Source organism: Thunnus maccoyii, chromosome 9 (assembly GCF_910596095.1).
Source record: "Thunnus maccoyii chromosome 9, fThuMac1.1, whole genome shotgun sequence".
Taxonomy (NCBI): Eukaryota; Metazoa; Chordata; class Actinopteri; order Scombriformes; family Scombridae; genus Thunnus; species Thunnus maccoyii.
The window spans coordinates 21,746,274-21,772,912 of NC_056541.1; the positions used below are offsets into that span (position 1 = coordinate 21,746,274).

Sequence of the window (26,639 nt, forward strand, 5' to 3'; positions counted from 1 at the left end):
TTCAAAAGATTAACAGTTTTAATAAAATCCATGTCAAACATCAAAATACTGAAATGGCAAAAAAAACATCTTTTTTCTACTTTTCTTTTTGAAGTTTTGTACAAATCACAGTGGTTCAAAAATATTACAAATTTTTTGTTTCAAAACATTTTTGCAACAGCAGCAAAACATTCTGATTGTTGTATATTTTTTGAAAGCCCTTAATAGTTGTGTGTGGTGTGCTCTTTCTTTTGCCTTTTATTGTATTAAAACACAATAACACGAGCAGTAAATGTTAATAAAACTCATATGAGTCAATTGAAACAAAGGTGCATAACAATACTATACAATATATACGATCCACTTAAAAATTACGGTATAGACCAGAGGTTAATCACACCATGTCTGTCTATCTAACACTCTCCCTGTCCTGGGCATCTCTGTGCATACAATTATATGTATACAACAGCTTGGTAAATACATACAGTGTGGTGAGCAGTTATAAGGTGAGGGGTTCGTTCCAACTGGGACTACTAATTTCAAATTTACAACACTGTACTTTACTTTGGATAACAACTATTTTAATTAAAGCATTATATATATATAGTTGTCACAGCTAATATCTGCTTTTAATCCAAACAGTAGTTCACAGATGCTGTTCCCCAACTTAAAATACACTGACTTTATGCCTGGTTGCAATATATTAAAATTGCAGCTAAATAGTGGAAGCAATATTCAATTTGGCTTAGAGAGAAAATAATCACAACAAAGTGAAACTTGTAATAAGATATTTTCATTCTGATCAGGAAAACTGTTAAATATAAAGACTTAACATCACAAAAGTTGTGTTAGGCTACATAATAGAAAGTGCAGGCACCTGAAAGAGTGCGAAAACATTAGTTTAAAACTGCTGGTATACTGGGTTTCTTGGTCATTTCATAATTTAAGTTATCTGTTATGTAGCTTTAGCTAATGAGCGTGTAAAGCTCCGTATCTTATGCCATCACTGCAAGTTATCACTATGCCCCCAATAAACAGTAACTGCTTTGTGCCTCACACATATTAAAGAAACAAGAGCCAATCCACACAAGCACTAAGATACTGTACATTAAAGAAAGCTGCCTACTGTTATTTCTGTGCTCACATGTGTGTATTTCTTGGCTTAATCAACTTAAACTTGAGCTCACAAGGCTGCAGGTACAGTGCCGTCAGCCTGTGCAGAGCTAAAAAGAGTGAGATATCACTGAAGGCACAGGAGAGGAGACACCAAAGACAAACAACAAGGTGTTCTCTCAGTCACTAGGCCTCACATTAAAAAAGGGAAGGTCAGTCCTGCTAAAAAAGGAAGAAAAAGTCCACGTAAAATAAGTGGAGAGGACAGGATGTGACAGTAAAAAGGATGTGATAAGATAGAACAAGACAAACCAAATGAATACCAACCACACAACCCTCCATTAAGGTGTGACAAGGTATAATTTTGGCCTGTAGGGGTCAGTGTGGGGCAAAAAGTGAGGGCTGACTAAAGCTTACAAGGTTTTAAATTTTACATCTGGATCTCTCCCTCTCTGTAAATCAGGGTTTCTCAACTTTTTGTGGAACATGACCTTATTCTTATAAGGTTCCCACAAATCTCCACAAACAATAAAAGAGTACTCAACTGTCATGTGAATTTACTGAGTAGACATTTTGTACTCTATTTTCAATAGCATGGAGGTATGCAAATATCCAAAATGATTATAACATATATTTCAACCCAACAATAACAGATTTGTTTTATTATATCAGTTTTAGAAGTTTCATATGAAGTGGCCCCAGACAGGGGCCTGACCCTTAGGTTAAGAAACTCTACGCCTAACCCCAGAAACATGCATCATGCTTTTCTAAGTTCCTATGTCATTGCATGCAGGCTCAATCAAATTGTTATATTTGACTTTCAGCCATTTAGGACATTCTTCAAATATGTGCATTATAATACTCAAATTCCCCTAAATACTTGCTTTTTATGCTTTTCAGTTTCATGCCTTGTATCTTCAAGAATAGCTTTGACTGATTGTATTAATCTACAGTAACAGCATAAAAAGAACAGCTGTAACACTGTACAGCAGCAACAGAATTAGTTTTTCAAACATATGTATGTAGATTTCCCAGAATATTATTCAAAGTTGTATATTTAGTGATGCTACCTTAAGCTGTGTTGAGCTAATTTAGTTAAACTGATCTATGTATAATGCCACATAGTTTAAAAAAGAGAGAGAGAGAGCTACTGTAGGGATCAGTTCAAGCTAGACCTTAAATAAGAAGCTGGACAAGTCATGTTATTCAGCTCTGCACTGAGCAAGTTGTGGGAAAATTTGAAAGAAGTGGAAATATTGTGCTACAATCATCAGTTTTATAAACAATCTCACATGAGGAACAATTCACACTAAGCACAAAAATGTATAGTAATAGACAAAAAAAGAAGAAAGTGCTTTCCTACACAAAGTGTCGTTATAGTGACAAAGTTAGGCCACCATGCAAATTAACCACATTCCAAAAGTGGTCACACTCTTCCAGCACACAGGCCAGCCAGTGTTCATTAAAAAGCTTTGCTTTCTCAAAGTCAGTGGTTTTGAAGGTACACAACAGGAATCAACCTGTCAGTCATTGTTATCACTAACTCTCAATCACCTGGTCAGTGGAGAACTCCAACTATGATCCTACATCCAAATAATCTAGAAAAACCACAAATCTAAGGCCATATAATTATACCAACCTAACGACTACACTCTAGAATTTAATTCAAGGCCATTTGTCTGCATAAAAACAAGTATTAGGCCAAAAGATTCTCCACAAGGATGGCTCAGGTTGGCTCAAAAGTCCCCTCAAGAAGGATAATAGCTGAGAGTGCATAAAGCAAAACCATAATCCATTTTACAGTTATATCATTATCTACTATATCAATCATGTCAACCACTGCAGATCCTGTCTGCAGGTTTGAACTAAGCCTTTGTGAAAATCCCAAACAAAATTTCAGTTTTGACAAAATCTGTCCAACTATAAGGCACATGGACCAAGAGAAGAGGCTTAATAGGTCATACCAACCATTAATAAGACAAATCTAGTAGCCATCCCTTCTATGGTGAACTAAGAAGAGGCCATGGAAATCCATTTCAATTCCATTTCCCTCAACTTTCTCCTCTTTAGGTCACATTTCCAAATTCCGAAAGCCCTACACTGGGATGAGTTTAAATACCCACGGAGTAATTCCAATATATGTAGGTTGCATGCAATGCTGACTAAGACTTTTACTCTGCTTTCACTCTTATCAGAGAGGAATCAGCTCAATTCTCACTTGGGTCTCGTGAGATCCTATCTGACTTCTATTTCAGTAGCTGAAAATGACTTTAACACACCTCCCATGGAGAACGGCAGAATGCACCACATGTCTCACACAATCTATCTATCTCCTACAGTTGCCTGGGTAAAGCTAAGGGGCACAGACCCACAAATAGAACAACGTGCTAATAGAAACTCATCACCACAAAGTCTCATTTTCACATTCAGTCCTAAAGCCCAAAGAAATTAGCACCCTTAACGAGAAAATCCGATTTGCTCTTATATGTGGTTATATATCAAACCATTCATCGTTTGAGACAACACTCATGATTGCAAATTCAATCTAAAGTAATATTATTTTCCTGGTTAACAAGGAAGCTAAACAGATCATACTGTTTTTGAGTACAAAAGCAACAAAAGACATTACAAGGTTGTGACCACTGTGTGTAAAATCAGAAATCTACACATTCTAAAATCAATTACCTATTATGACCTCCTGCAGACTGTTAGCATATGGAGCAGAAAAATTAAAAATGTGTCAAATTGAAATACTTTCTTTGAAACTTTCCGCACTTTCATCACAAGTAAACACTTAACAACTTGACAGACACTTATACTGTGAACAGAGAATTGCGTGCGTGTCTGTGTGTTCATGTGGACACTGTCTTATTGTGTCTTAAGCACCATTTTCAATTCCAGCAAGAGGAATGGAAGGCAATGTCCAGCAGTGACACTTTTCTCCTGACACCACAGACTGAAAAACGCCACCTCGAGGAGGGATTCAAACATCATCTTGTACTGCATCCTTTTCCTACAAGCCCCTTTCTCTTCTCTCCTCCATCCCCTCTTTCCAATAAGGAAGAGGGAAGCAGAACTGAATAAATTGAGGAAGAAAGAGATCAAAAAGAATCACAGCTTTGGTATTCAGAGTCAGGTGAATATCAATAGTCTATAACTGCACATAATAACACTGTGCATGTGCTTTTGCTTTCTCTTAACACTCTGCATGGATTTAAGTATACTGATGATCTTAATAATTGAAAAACTAGAGAGAATAAATCACACACATAAAAAAAAAAACTCCTGTTAGTGTGGAGGTTAGTGCTGGGGCCCTGAGCAGTGCTGCCCCTAGTGATGTAGGGGTGTAAAGGCAGGCTGGCTGAGGCGCTTCAATGCAACCTTGTGGTCATGGACGTTACAAGCTTTTTCTGTTTAATACTGTATCCGTCTTTCTTCCATGGAAGAGGTATCAAGTAAGGCTAGCCCTCTCTACCCCCATCATTGCTATAGAGTGGTCACTTTGAATGTCTCTGAAGTGCAGTTTGGTGAATCCAACTCATCAAGGAGAGCTTGTGTTTTGCTTTTTTGCGCGTGTGGTGTTCAGGAGGAGGGAATGGCAGGTGCAGGGATGGATGATGGACACACATCAAAACAGACTGGAGATTAATAGCTATGATTGAGCCTCCTTATTGGAGCATCCTAACTCACTAACAGATCTAAGGTTGTCCTTGCACCCAAACTCGGGCTCTAGCTTAACAGTCCCATTTTTGCGGTTGCAATGGCAATCATCAAGGTCCCCAACACTTCCTGGGAGTAGTGTGCGCCATTTCCCCTGATAAGAGTGTCCTAGAAGGTGCAAAAAAATATATAAAATGGACAAATAATATCAAAATAATAATAGTTACATTGTCAGTGTCAGTTCCTGGGAATCCAGTGCTGGTTTTAGAGGGGTGGATCTTGGGGCATGGGTCTGTGTGTGCAAGCTAACAGTCTGTGTAGAAGTGAAGGCAGAGGTAATCTCCCCAAGAGGAGCTGCAGTGGTCAATGTGTTATAGTCATTAAGGTCAATGTGAAAGATGGAGACTGAGAGAGATAGAGAGCTCTTGTTCCCAGTCCAAAGACTGGGACACTGAGAGTGCTGGCGGAGGGTCAGAGCTCTTGTGGAGGGGACGGGAGGCTGCACTGCAATGCCACAGGCCCTTATAGATCAGGGCGTCTGGGAAGCACTCAACTTGGAAGCTTCAATCATAATAACCATACGCATACACTCACACATCCACAAGTCCACACTTGTCACACAGGCATACCAAAATGCACTCATAAAGTCACCCACAATTATAAAGAGGCACATACATTCCCCCTAAACAAGCTGACATTCAGGCATGGTAGCACTGATAGAGGGTTCGAAGCCTCCTCTATATGCGTTACAGGGGTGTTAGTTATCCTGGGCAGGATGACCCAGGTCAAGATGAAGTGTAGAGGAAGTGGAGGAAATGCTTAGGAGACATGTGGAGAGGAAGATGGGTGTCTCCAGAAACACCAGCCCCGTTTGTTGTGTTGCTTGCGTAAGATCTCCTCCTCACGCTCGCGCTCCTTCTGAGAGCGCAGGTAGCGGTCCTCCTCCTTCAGGAACCACACAGGAGGCCAACGCTGCTTCTCAAAGTGCCTCTGGTTTTCTGCAGAGAGAAACACAAAAATATGTACAGACAAGAGAATTTAAAAAATATTAAGTATTTCAACTGTCAAAAAAGATTTTAGGTGTCATTTCAGATATACACTGAGAGAGTGGATAGGATCATTTTTTAACAGGACTAAACCAACAAAGTGGAGACACAGTGAGGGTTTGTGAAATAATAATATCATTAAAAAATTGACATTAGGAAACAACAAACATTGCAATACATTGAGAGGAAGTGAGTAAGGAAATGAAGCAAGAGAGGTGCACATAAAACCCATGAGATCGCTGTTAACCTCTCTAGAAGTGTTGTATTACTACACATTAATACATACTATTTAAAAGTTTCCTGTGTGAAATGTATTCACACCTTAGTGAAAGGTGAGGATGAATGTTGCGTTTACTCGATGCAAGACATATTTTTCCAATCTTACAAAAACACCCCATGGGGAGCTCATGTGTTTCTTCAACTATTGTTTTTATTTTTAGCTACTTTCCATAAATGTTTTCCCCAACAAAAAAATAACAATTGAGCCCTCCCCTATAAATAGTCACATGAAGCTACAGTTCCTATTTAGCGTACTTGTAAAATTAAAGTTATTGTTCAAACTAGCATTGCAAAGATTGTTTGTACTGGGTCTTGTGCTGGCAATGCTGTGTCTGTACCTGGAGACATGGCCTTCATGTCTTTGGGAAACTTGCGGCAGATGCTATTATAATTAGTGCAGATGTGATGGAGACACCAGGCTGATAGTTGCTTGGCATTGTGGAACTGCAAAAGGAAAAAAATAGAGGGGAAATGAGCATTTAATACAGTTGTGAAAGAAGAGGCAAGAGATTAAGATAAGCTGTTATCAAATGTACCTATCGTAAATTACTATTCGTCGCTGTAAATGATTATGAATACCTACTAAACTTGAATTATTGATATTTTAAGGACAGAAATATTTTATTGGGGACAGACCTGTGCCAGCTCCAGGTATGCCAACACCTGTCCGTCAATGTCAACTCCTTTCACTGCCAACTGCAGAAGCTCGTCCACAGCATGCTGTTCTGAAGATGCACAAAATGTAATCATGTCAATATTTACTGTTGACATGCACCACTGACATGGGCCCGCATCTTTATCTCTCACACATACTTTGTCTGTCAGTCTGCGTTTAAGACATTTCACTGCACATAAAGTCTTTTATTTAGACACTGATAAAAGGTTTAAGGTTAAAACACAATTAAAACCCCATTTACCCACATATACTCTGTAAAAAAAACATCAAAGTCAATAATATTTCTAATACTGCAGAGAGTCATTACCTGTGAGGGCAACAAGGCGTGGCAAACAGAGACGGTTGGCCAGAACAATTAGTTCTATGGGCTCCAGACCAGGACAGGGTGTCAGCAGACCGCAGTACAGGAACTCCAGCACCCCGTGCATACAGGCTGTACTGGTGTTAGGAATGGATACCTGGAAAATGATCAGATTAAGAGGGAATGAAAAACATGAGAAATGAAGAGCTTAAAGTCAACGATGGTAATTAAATATAGACCTAAATTCTAGATGAGATCATACTAAGTCAGTAAATATTGCACGTGTATATCTTTTCCTGCATGTGTGCATTCAAAAATAACATGTTAACTGATGTATATGCTATATTAAGTGTAATGGCCAGCAATAGGTGGTGACTTATGAAGACACGGATATCAATGGAAGCAATGCTGTTGGTATTTGGAGGTAAAGGGCAAAGCATATCCTGTTCTGGTCACATTCCCTTTGATCTAGGCTCAGATGAAAGCGCAGTGTGAGGGCTAGTGATGCGAGCAATATACAGTACCAGTCAAAAGTCAAAATTTTTGACTGGTGCTGTAGGTAACACTAAAGATCCAAAAGCACACACAGGCAGGCTGCTACACTGGGCACAGTGAGAGATAAGCCCAGCCCTAATGTGTATCACAGCTGGGTTGGGCCCAGTTTTTAAAATGAGACAGTGCATCACATAATGCACATTATGCTCTCATCATAAAATAAAATAATGTGTGAAAATAGAACAGACCTACAAAAGGTAAACTTTATTGCAAACTAAAGTTCACTATGAAAAGAATCACTTGCAATGACCTCTAGATGTCGCTACACCATCAGCAGGACGTTAGCTAAACCAGAGGCAATGGCCACACTACTTTCCTGTGTAGCTCAGCATTTCACTTCGGATGGGATAAATAAATGCATACAAATGAGCAAGACCTTTTTAAGAGCCTAATTACTGTAAGTCAGACCATCAGCAATTCCAAGCCAGGTTATGCAGTCTAAGCCCGGGAAGCACAGAAGGAAAGTAAATGATGAGATTGATGACCTGACCCCTCCAGGTGCACTCTGAGTATACCCACAGAGGCGCTCTTCAACCTCCACTCCCATAACCAATTAGGAGAATGTCAGCTTGGCACGACCTCTCGTTAAGACTAAAAGTCACAACACTGAGACAAGGGTGGTCTCTGGAGCTTAAAGCCCCAGCTGGGGCCAGAAAGCATTAATGAGTGGACACATTCACAGTGACAGGACATTTATGAATAAGGCCCATCAGCTGTATTGACAGCTGTTCTTTTGCTCCCTCAGTCTGGACTCATAGAGGCCAGTGACTTATTTAGTGCAAGTTAAGTTAATTTACATAACCATAAAGCGTAGACTGCGTAAGAGTGAAGAATTATGATAAAAATCTAAAAGCACAGGAAGAACAGCTGCAGTGACTAAAACGTGTAAATGAGATATCAGTCCCTAAAGGGTTTAACAAACCTCACCTCAAGGGAATTAGTGAGTGTAAAACTCAAAATAAACGGTTGTGAGGAAAAAAGCAGTGAGTCACAAAGCCTCCACAAAAGATGGTATGAAGTTAAAGAGAAAAAAAGAGAAAAAATGAGGTTATTCTTCCCCCGCAGTGGCAACAAGTTAGTCTACTGCAAAAGGAAAAAAAAAAAAAAATATATATATATATATATATATATATATATATATATATCCTGTTGACTCTGCTGTCCCTTTTTAGTGAGTGAGTGAGGACTTTAAGAGGCCATTACATTTGATAAGCTAGGTTTCTCAACATGTAATACCCCGCTGGGATGCTCATTCTCATGGTGAACACAAAACCACAGACACACACCTAGAACATTATCCAAGGGTGTACCATGACACACACTGTGGCTGACAGCAGTCAGTTTGTATAACTGCCTGGACAGAAGTCAAACCTCAAAACATGTCTTTGACTCCAAAGATAAAAAGTCCATGGAGCTTTCCCCTAAGCAAGCTTATAGTATGGAACAATTATTGTCTTTTGATTGATTACTTTAAAATAACACAAACAGTGCAGATGGTGCTAACACTAATGGTACTGCAAATAATAATGGCACTGATAATAAATCAGTTTGAAATACATGTTTGTCCTAATACTGTTCTGCACAGAACTCGAATAGCATGAACACTAAAATGTGTGAGCCTAAAAATACTGAGAAGGAAGTGTGACATGAGCATGAAAATAGAAAAGCGCTGGCTGATCACGTGCCACTCTCACAGTTACAGTCACTGGTTCTTTGAATTTCCATACAATGCATTTATAGGATGATGCTCCACTCAAACCTAAAATACTCTGTAATTGCAACACAATTCTACTAAAAGTTAATGAACAAAAACATTGAATTATCCCCCTGCCTTACTAGATCCTATCCTGTCACAATCAGATTATCACTTCTTTTTTTTCTAAATCACTATCATCATCTCTCCATATTGATTTTTGAGTAAATGAATAGAATGAGACCATTTGCTTTGTCAAGGCTGCGTAATTTTGTTATTGTGTCCTGCTCGAAAAGAGCTGCTTCCATGGAGAGACTACTGACTCCGCTTCTATTATTTATCCAAGAAGATTGGTGCCTCAGAGTAAGATATATAGCCATCCAATGTCATGGCAAATCTGAAAATACAATTTGAACATTAGTGACACTACAAGTCACCTTTTTACCTCAGGAACTTTCAAAACCAGCAGAAAATCAAGTAACTCCAGCTTGACGTATGAAATTAAATTAGCTGATTAGCACTGCAAAGCTTCTTAACATAGCGAAATGCAAATACAAACACAAACAGACTCTTCTCTCATAAACATAAATGCTAACAGCCTCATTGTGCAGTCACTCTTTGAGGCTTTGTCTCCGGGGCACCTGCTTTCTGTGCTATGCCAGCTTCATGCCATAAACAATGCCATAATAGTCACAGACATGCACCATTTAGAGTAACCATAGACACCGGCAGCCCACCAGCAGCAAACACTGTGCCCCTCAGTGATGCTGATGTCCTGTTTTTAACCACAGTCCACAGTAGCTTCAATAGCTTTGTTTCACACCCATTCACATGGTGTGTTCTGGACTAAAATCCAGGCTAACAAAGTGGAAATACAAAAAACTGAAATTGATTTCCGTCTCAGATCTTCATTAGTTTTCTTCCAACATGCCTTCTATAACTTTGCCGTACACTGAAACTGAATACACAACATTTTTATCCCCTCTCTGTCTTTCTCTTTCCATTTCTAAGGATTGCTTCCAGTTCCTCTGAGGGCCTGGATCAACATAACCTAACCCTGCTGACCTTGAAAGTAACCATACCCCAGGGGATCTGGTTCTGCAACAGTCTGTGGAGTGTCAACTTTAAGACAGCCAGAGACATGAACTTCCTCTCTAGTTAGGTCAGGTCCGGTGCACAGGCTCTGCCCTCAACCAGAAGCTGAGCATCAGATGAGAGCACACCTGAAGTAACCAGACCCACCACTTGGGAAATGCTGACCTTGAATAGGGAGACTCTTCTGGGTATTGAAATGGGTTTGTGCAACATCCTCAATCTAATTTCATAGGCTAGAGCCGTCACACAAATGTTGCAATGTGTTAGCGTTGTGACACAAAGCCAAACACGGTGTGGTTTGCGTCATTGCGAGACACAAGAAACCACATGGTCTCAAACAACATAAAGTCAAAGGTAAGGTTTCTTTTTGCCTTAACCATGTAAGAAGAAAATATGTTTGTGTGTGTGCCTGTGCACATTCTATATGTGCTCATTATGTGTGCAACGCCACAGGGGTGGTTACAGAGCTTTCAGCACATTTGCAGGTGAAACAACGGTTTGTAGGTCAATCTGATAACAAGTCTCAAGTGCCTTTAGCTGTAAACCTTCAGTGAGAAAGCACAGACACACATGTGGGTTTCTGTACAAAGTCATCAAGCAACACACTCATCACCAATGTGATAAACATTATCCAAGTAAACTATTTACCTTTACCTCACTTATTGATTATTTTATCATATGTTACTGCTATTGTTGTAACATGCTGAAGACAGGTGTATGATTAGCTTGCCCCTAAAGGCTGACCTGAGTTTACTGTTTTAAAGTTGCTGAACTGCTTAAAAGTGCAGTTTGCAGAATTTAGAGGCATCTAGCTGAACAGACATGGCAGAAATGGAATATAATATTCATAAGTATGTTTTAATCAGTGTAGTTTTAATTAGTGTAATAGTAATCACCTGAAAATAAGAATCACCATGTTTTCTTTATCTTAGAATGAGCCCTTTATATCTACATAGGGAGAGGTGGAAGTGGGGGGAGAGGGGTATTCAGTTTGTTGCAATCTGCAACCTCACTGCTAGATGCCACTCAATCCAACACACAGCACCTTTAACGTTAAGGTTCAGGACACAGAAACTTAATCCAGCCACAAAACTTAAAGGTAAGTCCATCCTTAAGCTTTTCCCAGTATGTTTGAACTCACCTCCTCAATGTAGCTTTCCATGAAAGAGCCACGGAACATGGCAGCCATCCAGTCACAGCTGGAGATGAGCAGGGGCTTGTGGGCCGGGAGGCAGCCATCGTCCAGTCGGAACACCACATCTAAAACCGGGGTGGGAAAAGAGCATTCATCTCGTGGAGTGCCATAGAAGCCCAAGCTACAGAGGGGGAAAGACAGACAAGGCAGACGTCCAGACGCACGCACAGGCAGAAAGGACAGACAGACACACACAGAGACATAGACACAGGTAGACAGACAAAGAGATAAATTGACAGAAGGACAGAACAGCTTTTGACACAGAGTAAGGGAAAGAGAGCAGACGCAAGGTAGTCGGTCATGGAGTAAATCTTCTGTGTTGGACTCTGGACTAGTGCTTTGGTAGATAAAGTGTTGACAGGGAACACAGCAACTATGTTAGTACAATAATTTTGTACCGAACTGCATCTCAAAGGAAAGGATTTCACCTGTCTTTAATTCAATCCTTGATTATGAGATAAAGCAGATAGCTTCATTCATCAGTAGAATCTCTTGTAAGTATTATAGAGAAAGATTCCCATTGTAATTATGAAGACAACAGAGAAGGTATAGAAAGAAGTGAATGTGAGACAGGCTTTGTTGGGAAATTGCAGATGTCTCGCATTGGCTGCAAATGCTGTGGCAACATGCACATACAACAGCTTAGCAGGACAGACAATACCACACAAACAAGATACAGGAAGCACACAAGAATGAAGACAAGAAAACCAAGCAGACTGAGGAGACAGACAGTCATCAAGCCACTTGATGAATTTAAAAAGACTTCAGAATACAGATAAACTACAACATACAAAATGCATATTTTCTACTAAATATACAATGGCAATATACAGTATGACCAAATGTACACACAGTGTACATTTCCTGAGACTGAAAGAGAATGCTGAGAATTAGCAAAGTCTTCTCTGTCTTTCTCACACCTCTCTCACATACACATACACCCACACACACAAACACTTACTGATGCATACATGGAAAACATCTACAATGTCACCAATGCTACTGAAAGTATTGAGGCACTGAAAGGTTGGCACAGTGGTTTACCAGCAAAGGTCCCTTTATTGAGACACTCCTTGATGCGGTTGGCTCTGCGAACGTGAAAAGCCTTAGTTATCTCCTGGTTCATGAAGCTCTCTCTGTTCAGAACATTGGCCACCATCATCCGCAGGTCAAACACTTCAAGTAGCTCTGCTATGGTGGCCACCTGCATCAGATCCCCTCGGCCCTCATCCAGACTGCCCGTGTACAGGTACTGAAGCACTGCCTAGTACAAGAGCAAATAAACAGTTTTGGAACAACTATAAAAATATCAAAAAGCTTGTTTTCAAATAAGGCTAAGATTGTAGCCTGCTGAATATATGTTTTAGTAATCTTGTTGCTTTTAAGTCTGTCACCTTGAATGGTTCTTCCTGTATAAGCGCATCCATGGCTACCACAGTCATTAGTCGTGGTCGTCCAGTCACGGGATCATCAACATGCTCCAGACAAACACTCAGGAACCCTCTTCCCCATCCTGAAAGTGCACGGCCAGTCCCTAGAGCTCCCAGAGAGTACTGGGCACGAAAGGGGAGTGCATTATCACTCTGGGAAGTCCTCAAAGAGCCCTGCTGGAGTGTCTGGGGTCGATTCAGGCCCCGCACCCCCATATCAACTCCGTCTTTGTCAATGTCCAGGCTCTTAGTACGCCCAGCTTGCTCCTTGGCTCCTCTCCTGCTCTGCTCATCTTCCTCCCCACTCTCCAAGTTTTCCTTGCTCTCCTGTTCCTCCCCCCGTGGCCCCATACATGATCCACCTAGATCAAGGGTGAAGAGGTCATAGAACTTGGAGCAGGAAGTTGCCAGATAGACCTTGTGTGCAAAGACGCGGGTGCCACCACCCTGCAGGAGGAAAAGAACATCTGCACACAGTGGCTGACAGAAAAGGGAATCAGGGCCCTCGCCGTCTGTAGGAGGGGGGTCTGGGATGCCCACTATGGGGCGTGGTGGGCGTGGAGGCAGGAAGGGAGCCTGGAGAAGGGGCCTCTGGACCTTTTTCAAATGGGATTTCCAGAACTGCAGGTGACGGCGGGAGATGAGGGCGGCTCGGATGGCATTGTCAAAAACATCTTTAACTCCAAATTGGGCAACAATGCTGGTCTCATAGTAGGGAATCCCAAGTTCCTTTGCCACCTCGTGGCCTCTCTCTGGGGGAAGGATATCTGTTGGTTTGATGGGTCTGTGGGTAGAAGAGATGATGACATTCATAAGTTCAAATGAAAAGAGTGTTCAGATGAAGGCCGAAGTAAACACAAGTAAGGAGAAAGTAGGACATGGAGTGCACTGTGAATGAAAGTGAAGTAAATAATACTTTACACAAAGTAAGGCAATGATGTCTTAATGTTAATATTTTACTACTATTTTGGCTGATTAACTGGCACTACCCCACATGCAAAACCTTGCAGAAAGCAACCATGGTGCAGGTTCTATCTAAATTTGTCTATTAATGCGAGATGTTGAAGGTGTCTCACTTGGCTAGGGGTCGTCGTGCACGATTAACTGCATCCAGGTCAGCATAGCGCAGATCCAGCTGGCAGCCAACCAGGATGATTGGTGTGCGGGGACAGAAGTGCTTGATTTCCGGGAACCACATGGTGCGGACGTGGCGCAGGGAATTGGGGTTAGCCAGAGAGAAGCAAAGCACCACTACGTCAGACCTAGAGGGAAAACAGGGAGAGAAATAGTCTTTTCATGTCATTTCATGTACTAACAACTTAAGAGAGATCCAGATAAGATAGGAAAAAGCTGATATGTTGTGTCATGAGCAAGAGATGTCAGCAGAGAGAAGACATGCGGGCTTTGATAAAGTGAAAGAGAAAGAAAAAAGAGAAGGAAGAAAGGGGACAGTGCTGAGTCACTGAACATCGTGTCAGTTTATGTTAAAACATGTGTGATATGCTTATGGAAGAAGCTTGTTCAGCTGCTGCAAGGCATTATGGGAGCATGGACAGTGCCATCAAGCAAGCTATGAGGTGGGGTCAGAAGATGCATGTGTGTGCGGGTGGTCTCTGTGTATTTGTGCCTGTGTGTATGTGTCTGGGCCTCTGGGCTGGTGATCTGTGTGGCCCATCTCTCTCTCTCTCACTCTCTCTCTCTTACGTAAATCTCCCTAAGCCCTCCAAGGCTACATGGACCACAAAGAGAAAGCTAAGAATAGATCAGGATACACACACACAAATTCACTTCCTCAACCAATGTGTTTGAGCAAGCAGACAGCAGCACTTACAGCTGATCTCTGGTGCTGATATTTCTGCGGTGTTTGTTCATGTGTGTCTGTTTCTAGGCAATATTTGATAAAGCTCTGTGTTAGTGAGACTTACATTTAGTACACCAGTACAATATTGACACTGCAACAATCTACAATTCCTAAATGATCTACTTCTTAAAACAACACACAACTTTGGACCCCAGCAGCACAAAACTAGGCCTGTGTTGCATTAGCATTATTTATGTAACTTGAATTCTACATTAACCATCATTGATAGTCTGCAGATAATGAAATATATATTCCTTTTTTGGCATTGCAGTATTCATCAGAAGATGTGAGGTGCTAAACTAAATCCTGAACTTGAAAGCAACATTACACACCACTTCAACACAACACAAAATACTTGTTCTGCAGCTAACATGACCTATTTACTGGGATGTCCTCTCCTCTTTGAAGTAAATACACCTGAGTGACAAGTTGAATTGCTCATGAAGACACATGGCACAAAATCAATTGACTTACAACAAAGGACCATTTTATGCAGTGTAAACACAGGTTCCATAGTCCATCTTTACTTTCCCTAATGTAATCTCACCTAAGCTCCTACTCCCGCGGACATTACATCACAGCTCTCACACATACACAGGAATTCCCATTAGCACTTTGTCAAAGGATCATTAGTATGGCTTAGTCGGTTTGAGGTCATGTTATGTGTACGTGCCTTTGCTCTCGTGGTTAAACATTTTTTATAACCTAGGCCTTGTTAGCCATAGTTTGGGCCATTATACCTTAATTTTAGCATAATACTTCCATTGTAGAGACTGAGGGGAAACAGCTGGAAACAGCTTTACTGTGCAAAGGCGTCAAACAAGGCCAAGGAAATGTGAGTCCCAGGCGGCTTTTAAACCAGTCCAATCTTAACTTATCTTTCAAAAGCAGCTATTTGAAAGTCTGAGAGAGAGCTTCTTCCAGGTTCAACCTGCGGCTAAACCCAGATGACCTGCATACTATATTTATGTGCACTTTACTTACAGTGCCCATAGTTGTACAGAATTAGAAGTCATAGACACCCTAAGCCTGGGAAGGTGTTTTAAGGCTTGTGCTTTTTGGCTGCATTTGATTCTGTTATAAAGCTGCTTCCAACATAGGAGTGGTGTCTACAAGCTCTACAGTGATGGTAGATTGATTCAGATTCTGATTCTGATTGTAAGGAAAGACAGAGGGTAGATGTGTCACAAAAAACCCTCACATTAACATACAAATCTTACAATACCATAATATTTATTAAAGTAGTCTCATTTGACTTGTTTACTTCTGCAAGAGTATACAGAGTGTACAAGTTGATGTAATTGTATCATAAGGCAAACAAGTTCACTGTGTTATCGCTAATAATTAACCTCAAGCACTTATGTATAATAAATAGCCCCGCCAGTGACTGTTTTTTAGGGTTTTGTGTGTGTGTGTGTATGTGGTGGATCCAAACTACAAAGGTCATCAGTTGCCAGATTATGTAAGAACACACATGCACACAGGTGCTCATACACACACACAAACACAGCAGAGATGTCCCAAATAATCTGATTTTACTTTGTATAAAGAAAATTAATGGATATATATAGAGAGAGTAATATATATATATATATATATATATATATATATATATATATATATATTCTGCAATCACACAGCCTGGCATAACACTCCTCATCAGAATTAAGTCTGTCACAACAGCATTATAAAAAATAAACTGCTACTGCTACTAAAACTGCTTACAAGAACAATGCTTGCAAGTGTAAATATGAAACTGTTTTACTTATTTAGCCAAAAAAGCATTTTTTTCTAAATGAATTTCTGCTGACTGAACAAAATTAAGTTGGGGTTGGCTCAGGTTAAGTTTGGCTTAGCCTATTTTCAGGCTAAGATTGTTTTCCCAACCAGAAAATTCCACTCCTAACAAGGCATGTGACAGTCTGTGTATTGTCTGTGATGTTTTGAGTTTTTATATCAACAAGAGGCTACAGAGTGGAGGAAGGTGTCAAGAATGTGAAGGAGCAGCAAAGTGTCAAGGGCACAGAGGAGGCTAATGATGGGAAATAACAGGGTGATGAGGGAGATGGGAGATAGGTGAGATGAGGTACAGGAGATGAGGACAGGAGACTGAGGGCAGGTTAGAGGAGAGGGCATGAACGTGTGAATGAACAGAGCTGGAAGAGGAGGAGGATGAAGAGGAGGAGGGGGGTGGGGGAGGTTGATGCCCGGAGCTGCAGACACCAGGGAGGCAGGCAGGCAAGCAGAAAACAGCTGAGCTGGCACTGGGTCTTTATCAGCTGACTGCAGGCTGACAAAGCATACAGGACATGCGGACAGGCACGAATATACACACACAAACACACACAAACAGAAGCAGATCACTGTGAAAATGTACAGACACTAAAGAGTGGAAGAACACAACAGAGGGGTGGAAAATTGAGTCACAAACTGAACTACATGCAAAATACAAATGCACAAACACACAGTCTGTCATGCAGATACACTTGGATAAAGGTGATAGGGTGACATTTTACACAAAGTGCATCCACCCACCCTTGAGAGAACTCAGATTGCACGGTATGATGTGTGCATGCCAGTGCGTGTGGATGTGAGTGATGTCCTACTGCCTGATTTTGGGTTAGGACTTCATTAAATAATGGAAGATCTCGATACAATGGATTAGACCTTTTAAAAAATGAGTGTGTTGCTATTAAATGTTTGAGAACACTAAAGGGAGAGAATTTTATAAGAAGTTGCCTGTATATTTATTTAATGGCATATGAAATGTATGTGGTCAAGTTTGGTCACTGACATTTGAATGTGTATTTGCTGACTTTGCTATGGCAATAAATACTTTTCCATGTCATGCCAATAAAGCAGATTTGATAGAGGGAAGGGAAGTAAGAGGATAGAGTGATGATCCAATCACGTCTGGTGGAGGAAGGATGTAACAGCCTGAGGGCAGAGTTCAACTAAAAAGCGTGGCAGCTGGATTACACAAAACAACTTTTGGTTAAGTAAGTGTTACGTTGGTGTGACAGATTAGTTATATTTACACTTTCTCCTCAACCAGACCAGAATGAAATTGGTGATATTAGCTCAAGGAAGGCCTTACCAATTCTGCAGCCAGATAATGCAATCTCTTGGCTGCACCAGTTGTGGAAATGGATCGCGTTGCAAGGTAGTTAGCCTTGTGGGCAGTCAGCAATTGTGTTTTCAGGTCAATAACCAAGTTCTGGCTGATAGGCAGTCTGAACCTTGTGTGTGGGTGTGTGGGTGTGTGGGTGTGCCCGTCTCTGTTTCTGTATATGCTTTGGCTCACCTGCCATAGGCAAATCGTCTGTCTTTGTGATGATCCCCGAATGTGTCCCATAGCCTCAGGGACACACTGACCTCATCCACTACATCACGAGATCTCTCTAGCACCTGCAACACAACACATCCGGTAATCAGGCCAACAGGTCTTTGTAATGTTTGTGTTTTTAGTGGAACTGAAGGATTAAACACTCAGTAAAGGAAAAAAAATCCAAATTGTCAACATTTTTAGAATTAAGACTCATAGCTGTGAAAAGAGATGTTTTTACCTATTTAATAAATGCACAGTGAACAGATTTAGCCTCATGCCCAAAGGTATTTGTCTATATGGGGCTCTTTTCACACTGTGTGCCGGTGTGTATATGTGTATGTGTGTGCCTACCTCCTGGCATACACGGTACTGGTCGATGGCCCAAACGGTTGGCACGTGGGTGGCAAGCAGCTGATACTGTGTGAGGGTGGCATTGCAGGCCCGGGCACAGATTAGCCTGGTCTTACCTACTGCATTATCCCCTACCACCACACATTTAATGGTTTCCACATTGGGCCGCTCATAGTCTGTGTCTATATCCATGGAGAGGGCCCTGAAGAACAGGAGAGAGGAAAGAGGGAGAAAGAGAAATAAAAGAGGTTAATTCAATATTCATGGAAATTAAAAACTGCATTGATAAGGCATCCCAGCAGGAATGACAGTGCATTTTGAGATAGCTTCTAACTCTCTCCCAGTCCAGGCTAGGGAGGCTTTCTCAAGCCCCCGTAGCTGTACTGACCAATGTTCAGAGGCTTCTGCCAAACTCCTCAACAGAACACATGGTCTGCAGGCTGAGGAATAGAGGGACTGCAGAGCTATTTCTGTAACAGCACAGAGAGAGAGAAAGACAGAGAAACAAAAAGAGAGACATCCCCTGAGCACACTGTCCTTTTCTCCTTTTGTCTGTCATTCCCCCTATCTGTTCCCCTATGTGATGCCATGATAGCATCTTCGCTTCAGAGAAAAAATAAGGCAGAGTGACGAAGCATCTACCAAAGCAGCACAATAAAATCCCTCATAAAGGTATTTGGAATGAACTTTTCAGGTCATTCGTTGACCCAGGGGAGGCTTTACCTCCTATTTTGGAGGTCAAAGAAAAATGTGTGGTTGCATGTTCTACTTGTCAACTTCCGCCTTAACCTTACCACAAGACTGCGGAGGTTATGTACACAGCTCTACTGGCTTCCTCTTTCAAAACCACACATCATTGTGAAAAGCTTATCAAAATCCCCTCTCCATAAACTGCTTACAAACATTTCTGACATGTCAAAACACATGTTAATACCCATTTATTAAATACATTTCTAGAAGAATCTGCTCTATTGCATAACCAGCCCACACACACACACACACACACACACACACACACACAGACCTGTAGTCAGCCAGTCAGTCCATTCGTCCTTGCAACTTTTTCAAAGACTCACCTCAAGGCCACATAAATAGAACATTTGAAACATTCATAAAGGTCTTCACTTGTTATTCCATTGACGTGGATGCCAGTGCAACACTTCAGTCCAGCACTGACAGACACAATGAGCTAAAAATGGCATCTATTCATCGGACACATGAGCCATGTGTGCACCCTGCTATTCAGCCATGACCTGTTCTCCATGGCCTCAGTCACCTCAAACCTGTCCATAATACCTCTGCTCCTATACAGAACTTCCCAGAAATCTTCTCCAGAGACCTGAAGGCATTGATTTCCCCTGTCAACAACAACAAAAACATCTTCATCTTTCCAGATTTCCTGGAGGCTGGAAGTGAAAAAGGAACCCCAGTTACATCAGCCAGGAGGTACAACACAGCACAGAGAGCTTACCTTTGACTAACTGAGCCCAAGAGTGTCTGTCAAAGAGTCTGTGTTCTGAGTGGTCCATATGGAAAAGATAGAACTGTGCCTTTCAGACTTATAAATAACCTCGCTCCCTTGCCACCTGTCAGGCAGCGACACCTTTAGAGACACGTCCTCCAGGTAGAGGAGAGAAAGATAAAAGAAGCAATAAAAAGTTCACTTATCTAACAGCTACGGCCAAATGGTCACGTCAAAGTAGCAGTTCCTCTTAGTGATGTATTAGGAAAAGAGGGATGAAGGGCCAAGTGTGAAGCCTGACACACTACACAAGTGGTTCTGTAATATCCACAATACGTGACAAAGGACACATGAGCACAACGAGATAAAAAATGAGACAGAGGGAGTGAGGATGCCTAGTATTGTTAATTCCCAGCATTTCCAATGCAACAGCAGATAAGCAAATAGGGGATTTCAAGAGAGACAAGGCAGAGAGAGGATTATTAGAGTCTTAGAGAGAAAGAGAGGGACTGTCAGCCCAGCATTAGAATCAGTCAGTCATGCTGCGGGGATCAAAAGGGCAAGACCAACAATAACCGAGGCTGCTCAGGGTAACAAATCACTACTTTTCCTGCTGATGCTTTACTGACTAAAGTGTGATTCTATAAGAGAGACAGACAGATAAGAGAGACAAAGCAGGAGGAGACAAAGCAGTGAACAATTTAAGATCCTCTACCTCTGACCCCTGGGAGTCCGGAAGTGTGTATGTGCATGTAAGCGGGTGTGCATGTGTGTGCGCGTGATAATGAGCTTAGGGCCCGTCTGTGAGACATGGAATGATGCAAGCAGTGATATAACCAGGAGGCGGCGTTGGTGGTGGTGTGGACAGTTTCTCGGGGGGCTCAAGAGTACCTGGCTCCCAGATATCATGCTCCATCTGTGGCTCTGCATCGGGCTCCAAGTGAGAGTCTGGTCACGCATCGTTCAGCAGACATAACACAATTGTCTACGCACACATCAGTGTGCTTGATAGATAATGCACCTGCTCTCAAGTTTAAATTTAAACTTTATGAGCTTTCACAAACCTCCACAGTTATTTCTGATTTGTTTGACTGAAAGATGGGCAGAAGCCAGATATTGTGAGAGTAGAGCAGTGCAGTTCAGAGGAGCGGAAATAGAAACTGTAAAACTCGGGTTTCATTTTTAGCCAACGACCTATAGTGAACCTCACACAGACGTCTAGACTTCATCTGCCAGCCAGTGTCATCTTCCCAGAAAGGCAGCAAAGGAGGCTGCAAGGACAAAGAAGTGCTGGAATGTGACAATAAACTGTGTGTGAATGAGAGAAAGAGATTCTGTCCCAGTTTTTGCGCATGTGTGCATGTTTTTCTGACTCTATAGTGACATAATGACAAGACTACAGTGAATGAAACACTGTGACAGGAACTCAAACACCCACTCAGCACATAAACATCGACCTTTTTGATTTACTGGAATGCTGGAATGTCACAATTTGAGTCTGTATGTGTGCATGAATGTGTGTGTGTGTGTGTGGGGGGGGGGGGGGGGGGGGGGGCGGGGGCGGGGGCGGGAGGGGGGCGGGGGGGGTAGGAGGACCAGGCAGACAAAGAAACTCATGCATAATTTGGACAGTGTCTGTCTCAGTGCAGCTTTGCTTTAAGGCCAAGGGGGGTTTCATAAGGAGATGGCTTACAGGTCTCAGTTCTTGTCATCTTTATGTCTTGTTTTTTATACACACCTGCAGTCTCCTTTCTAATCATTTTATTCATCCCTCTGATTGGTTTGTCGGGTTTGTTCCCAGCTGCGCCCACTCAACCACACCTTCTGACCCATTGACAAACTCCCTCACTCTCTTTCCCTTTCCATATTTATTATCTGATTGTTATGCTCCAGCACACAGTTATTCCATCTTTCATGTCCTTCAGTAACCTCAATTCACCACCCCTTTTCCTTGTTCTCTGTTAGTTTCTCCCACACACATTCAATATCATGCCTCCTGCGCCCCTTTTATTAGCAGTTTTAAGCAGATATCCCTCCCACACCCAGTTTGCTTCCCCCTCTGTCTCCCTCTCTCTGTTATGTAACACCTTTAGCGAACCACTAACAGCAAACACTCATCTTAAAACCCTCCATAACCCCCCAGCCCCCTTTTTTGTCCTTTTTCTTGGAGCTATAGTGCACCCCAACACCATGAAGCTCCCTGCCCCTCCACTCCCTCTACCCTCCCTGGCTTGCAAAAAAAAGGACCCCAATAACCATCCATACACAGGTCAACACTTACGCACTCACCAGAGCTATGGGATTTATACTATCACAGGCTTGACTGCATAGTCAAAGTGTCCATGTGTAATTGCTGGAAGAACCCGATGGGTCCATGTGCAATCATGTATGCAACCTATTTTTTAACAGTCAAAAGTCTGCTCAGAAATAAAATACTACTGTATTTGTTTGCCCTGTATGCTTTCAGGTGTATATGCTAATGTACAGTGTTGGGGAGTAATTAGTCACATGTAATGGTATTATGTAATTAAATTACAAAGTAAATGTAATTAAATTATTAAATTGCAGTTACTAATCAAAATGTTGGTGATTACAAAGGGGTTACATCTGAATATATCATTTTCGGTGAAAAGCTTATATGTAGAATATAACACTCATTCAGTTACTTTGCATCTTTTAGCTGTGCAGGAATGCCTTCTTTTGGCATATTTCCAGACAATGCAGGTCCGCAAGGCCATTGGGACAAATTTGAGTGCAACACTCAACACTCAAGGGTAGGATGGCTTACAAGAAGCTGTCTCTACGTCTAGTCTCTACATTCATTTGGCAGTATGTGCTCAAGTTTTGAGCATTGTTTTTGATTGGTTGTCTTGTTTGAATTTGCACCATCTCTTGTCTGCTAATCAAATCATCGCACATTGTTCTAAGCAACCTGGGTCTGCCATGCCTACGACCAGCCAACCACATAAAGGCAGGTGGCCATGTCGTCGGACAAGAATATCTTTCAGTCCTGGAAATGAGGTTAACAGTGAGGTTTACACTGCCTGGTTTAAATTTGTGTTTTTAGGACTTTTCAGCTTTATTGCCCAGTTTTAAAAAATTGTTAGAAAGTAATTAAAAGTAATCAATATGTAAACAAATGTAATAAGTTACATTACTTTGATGAAGTAATTAAAATAGCTACATTACTTATTACATTTTTCACAGGGTAACTAGTAATCTGTAACCTATTACATTTCAAAAGTAACCTCCCCAACACTGCTGTTGTGTGTGGCAGAGAAAGTGTGTGTGTGTGTGTGTGTGTGTGTGTGTGTGTGTGTGTGTTATGTGGGTGTTTGAGACAGTGACTGCCACAGGCGCAGCTGGCACAGACTGGTTACATAACCTGGTCTGTATCCTCTGCTTGGTTCCCTGGATGACTGACAGTAAACCTCAAACTCAGACACACTAGCACAGACATGCATACACACACATGCATGCTGGCACATATTGCGTCACCCACTGCAGATGGTATGGGTGTTAATGCACAGCCCGTGGCAGACAGTGATATGTATGCATCTAATCTAATGAATGAAAGGGTCTTTGGGAGCAGCATGTCATCCTGCTCTGAAGAGCCTTCCTCCTCTCTTCTCTCTGCTGCAATAATGCTTTGTAAACATAGACAGGCTCCTCTTGATGCCCTCATTTCCTTTATCCCTTCCCATCTTCCTCCTCCTCCTCCTCCTCCCCTGTCCGTATTTTCCACCTACTCTTTCTCTCCATCTCTCTTGCTGTATTAGCTCATTCCTATCTATCTCTCGCCAGCTTCCACTTCAGTACAGAATATTTATCTAAGTACAGTATTTCATCTGTCATTCATTTTTCTCCTCTTTCCTGCTTTCTTACTCATTCTTACTATTTTCTTTTCAATACTTGTCTGACAAAAATAAACGCATGAGCTGTCAATTCTTTTGTCATGTGCCATAGGCCATTACAGTATTATGTGATTTATTTGACTTATGGTCAAATGGTTTATTATTATATAAAAATTCAAAACGCAACAATGATTATGGTTTCACGATATATACAATATTCTGATACTTTGATAAACTTGATGTATGACGCATTACCTAATTTGACAGATGTTTTCATTTTGCATGCTATATGAGAATTTGGACACTAAATTAAAACAATTTGTATTAGTATTTTGTGGTTTTCTGTCAAATTGAGTCAAAGCAACTGTGAATTTCTATTACAGTGCCTCAGTTGGTGACCCAAATGCAACTTTGTCAATGGGGAGGGAGATTAAATTTGTCTGGAAGATAATATTCAAATCAATCAATCGAGTTTTGTCACATGTAATCATATAAGGTACAATCACAGTGAAATGTAACCCTGCCAGTTCCTTCAATTTGTGAATTATGAAGAGTTTAAATAGAATAGGAATAGTAATAAATATACGTGCAAGACTGGGGGGCAAACAGTCTTAGGCAATGACCTCATTTAGGAACCTACTGGCCTGAGGGTAAAAGCTCTTCCTAAGCCTCTCCTCTCAGTACTGGCCTGGTGTATCCAGCACCTTCTTCCTGACCACAGCAGGGAGAAAAGGCCATTTATCAAGATGGTTGGGATCCTTAATGATTCTCCTAGCCTTACTCTTGCAGTGCCTGGTGTAAATATCCTTTAGGCAGGGCAGAGCACCGCCTCTTTGTAGGGTCTTGCAGCCCTGTTCAGTGCTGTTTCCGTACCAGTCAGTGTTGTTCCCCATCAGAATGCTCTTGATGTAGCAGGAGTAGAAATTCCTCAGTATTTGAGTAGATACCCTGAATTTCCTCAAACATCTGAGGTGAACTAGTCTCTGCCTTGCCTTTCTCATCACTGAATCAGTATGCAGCACCCAGGTCAGGCCCTCGGTGATGTGAACACAAAGGTACTTGAAGCTGTCTACCCTCTCCACTGAGGACTCCTTGATATTAAAGGGAGCGTAGTTCCTTCCCTACTTCTTCCCAAAGTCCATTATCAGCTCCTTAGTCTTGCTGACGTTCAGGTAGGTTGTTGCCCTGACACCAGCGGGTCAGGTCCTCTACTTTCTTCAGATAGGCCTTTTCATTGTTATCTGTGATCAGGCGCACCACAGCTGTGGTGTCAGTAAACTTGATGATGGTGTTGCAGTCAAAAGTGGCTACGCAGTCGTGTGTGTACAGGGAGTCCAGCAGAGGGTCAAAACGCAGCCCTGGGGTGCTCCGGTGTCAAGGATGAGGGTAGAAGTGGGGGGCTTTTAATCTGTCATAGTTCTTAGACCTTGCCACATGCTTCTTTGATTGTCCTGCTGGTGTTGTAATTCCAGCTTCTTCCCGTAGTCCCTTTTTGCCTCCTTTGCTGCTCGTCTTACTTTGTAGGCTGCTGCTTTATAATTTCCATGTTTTCAGCCTGCAGCCCAAAGTTGTAGGCTGCAGTGCGTGTGTTTTTGGCATCCCGGATGGTTCTGGGAATTCATGGTCTCTGGTTGTGGAATGATTTAACTGTAGTTTTTAGACTCATTGAATCCATTGATGTCATCTGTGACGTCGACGGTGGTATCCTGGAATGTGCTCAAAACTGCGTCATGTGCAGACTGTAAGACGGCTTCTGATTGCCCTGACCATTTCCTGACCTCTCGAGTCACTGGAGGCATGCATCATAGTTTGTTTATATACTTTGACCTCAGCAAGATGGCCACATGGTCACTCTTCCCGAACACGGGTAGCGATTCCACTCTGTAGCCATTTTTAAATGGCATGTAGAAGTGATCCAGAGTGTTAATTCCCTTTGTGGCGCAGTCAATATGTTAATGGAGGTCAGGCAAAACCTTCTTAAGATTAGCCTGACTGTCTCCAGCAACAATAAGCACAGCATCAGGATTACCGGTCTGTGAGCAGCTCAAGTCTTTGCAAAGATCTGACAGGGCAGCCTCTGTACTCACCTGTCGTGGGATATAGACTACTGTGATAATGACCAATGTAAATTCCCTTGGTAGAAAGTGTGGTCTGCATTTGATTGACAATAACTCCAGATCAGGTGAGCAGGAACGGGATAGCAATTTAATATTCCTCCTGTCACACTTATCCTTATTCACCATAAAGCACACACCTCCTTTTTTCTTGCCAGAGTCCTCTATTCTATCTGATCAGTTTACAAAAAAAGAGTCACCTGGTTGGATGGCGCTGTCTGGTATTCCAGGATTTAGCTAAGTTTCGGTGAAACAAAGGACATTACAGTTCCTGATATCCTATTAGAAACTGATGCAGGCATGGAGGTCATCCATTTTATTTTCCAACGCCTGTTCACTGGCCACATATCTCCTTTTTAACATACTTCTCATCAAACTACCTTATGTGCTATATAATAATGTGTTCAGCCTGAGAAGGCATACACATAAACAATAAAACATATACACAATTACAAGCACTATTACCGCTGTGTAACTTCCACTAGAGCCTGACACAGAGTTCAGAACATTTAAGCCAGCCATATAATGCTGGCTGACTCTTCCATGTAGGTCTGCCAATGCTGCACTATGTTATCTCAAAGCTGATGACACAGTAAAAGAATTGGGCATAGTGCCTAACCAGGACAATAAGTAGCCTTGTTCCAGAG

The 26,639-nt window shown here is 41.7% G+C and overlaps 1 protein-coding gene across 6 annotated transcripts in view; it reads right to left on the reverse strand.

Moving 5' to 3' along the window:
• rhobtb4 (Rho related BTB domain containing 4) overlaps positions 1-26,639 on the reverse strand; it is a 45,777-nt gene continuing 19,138 nt past the window's right edge. For 5 of the 6 annotated variants that reach the window (XM_042420212.1, XM_042420213.1, XM_042420211.1 and 2 more), the window contains 10 exons: positions 18,563-18,764; positions 18,188-18,291; positions 14,099-14,284; positions 12,987-13,806; positions 12,637-12,856; positions 11,539-11,657; positions 7,061-7,211; positions 6,714-6,802; positions 6,416-6,521; positions 1-5,750 (listed from right to left, as the gene is read on the reverse strand). In XM_042420212.1, coding sequence (XP_042276146.1) covers positions 5,572-5,750; positions 6,416-6,521; positions 6,714-6,802; positions 7,061-7,211; positions 11,539-11,657; positions 12,637-12,856; positions 12,987-13,806; positions 14,099-14,284; positions 18,188-18,291; positions 18,563-18,754 — 2,166 coding nt within the window. In that variant the 5' untranslated portion in view covers positions 18,755-18,764 and the 3' untranslated portion in view covers positions 1-5,571. Of the gene's footprint in view, positions 5,751-6,415; positions 6,522-6,713; positions 6,803-7,060; positions 7,212-11,538; positions 11,658-12,636; positions 12,857-12,986; positions 13,807-14,098; positions 14,285-18,187; positions 18,292-18,562; positions 18,765-20,033; positions 20,102-26,639 lie in introns of those variants that run through there. The other variant, XM_042420215.1, reaches the window with a different exon arrangement.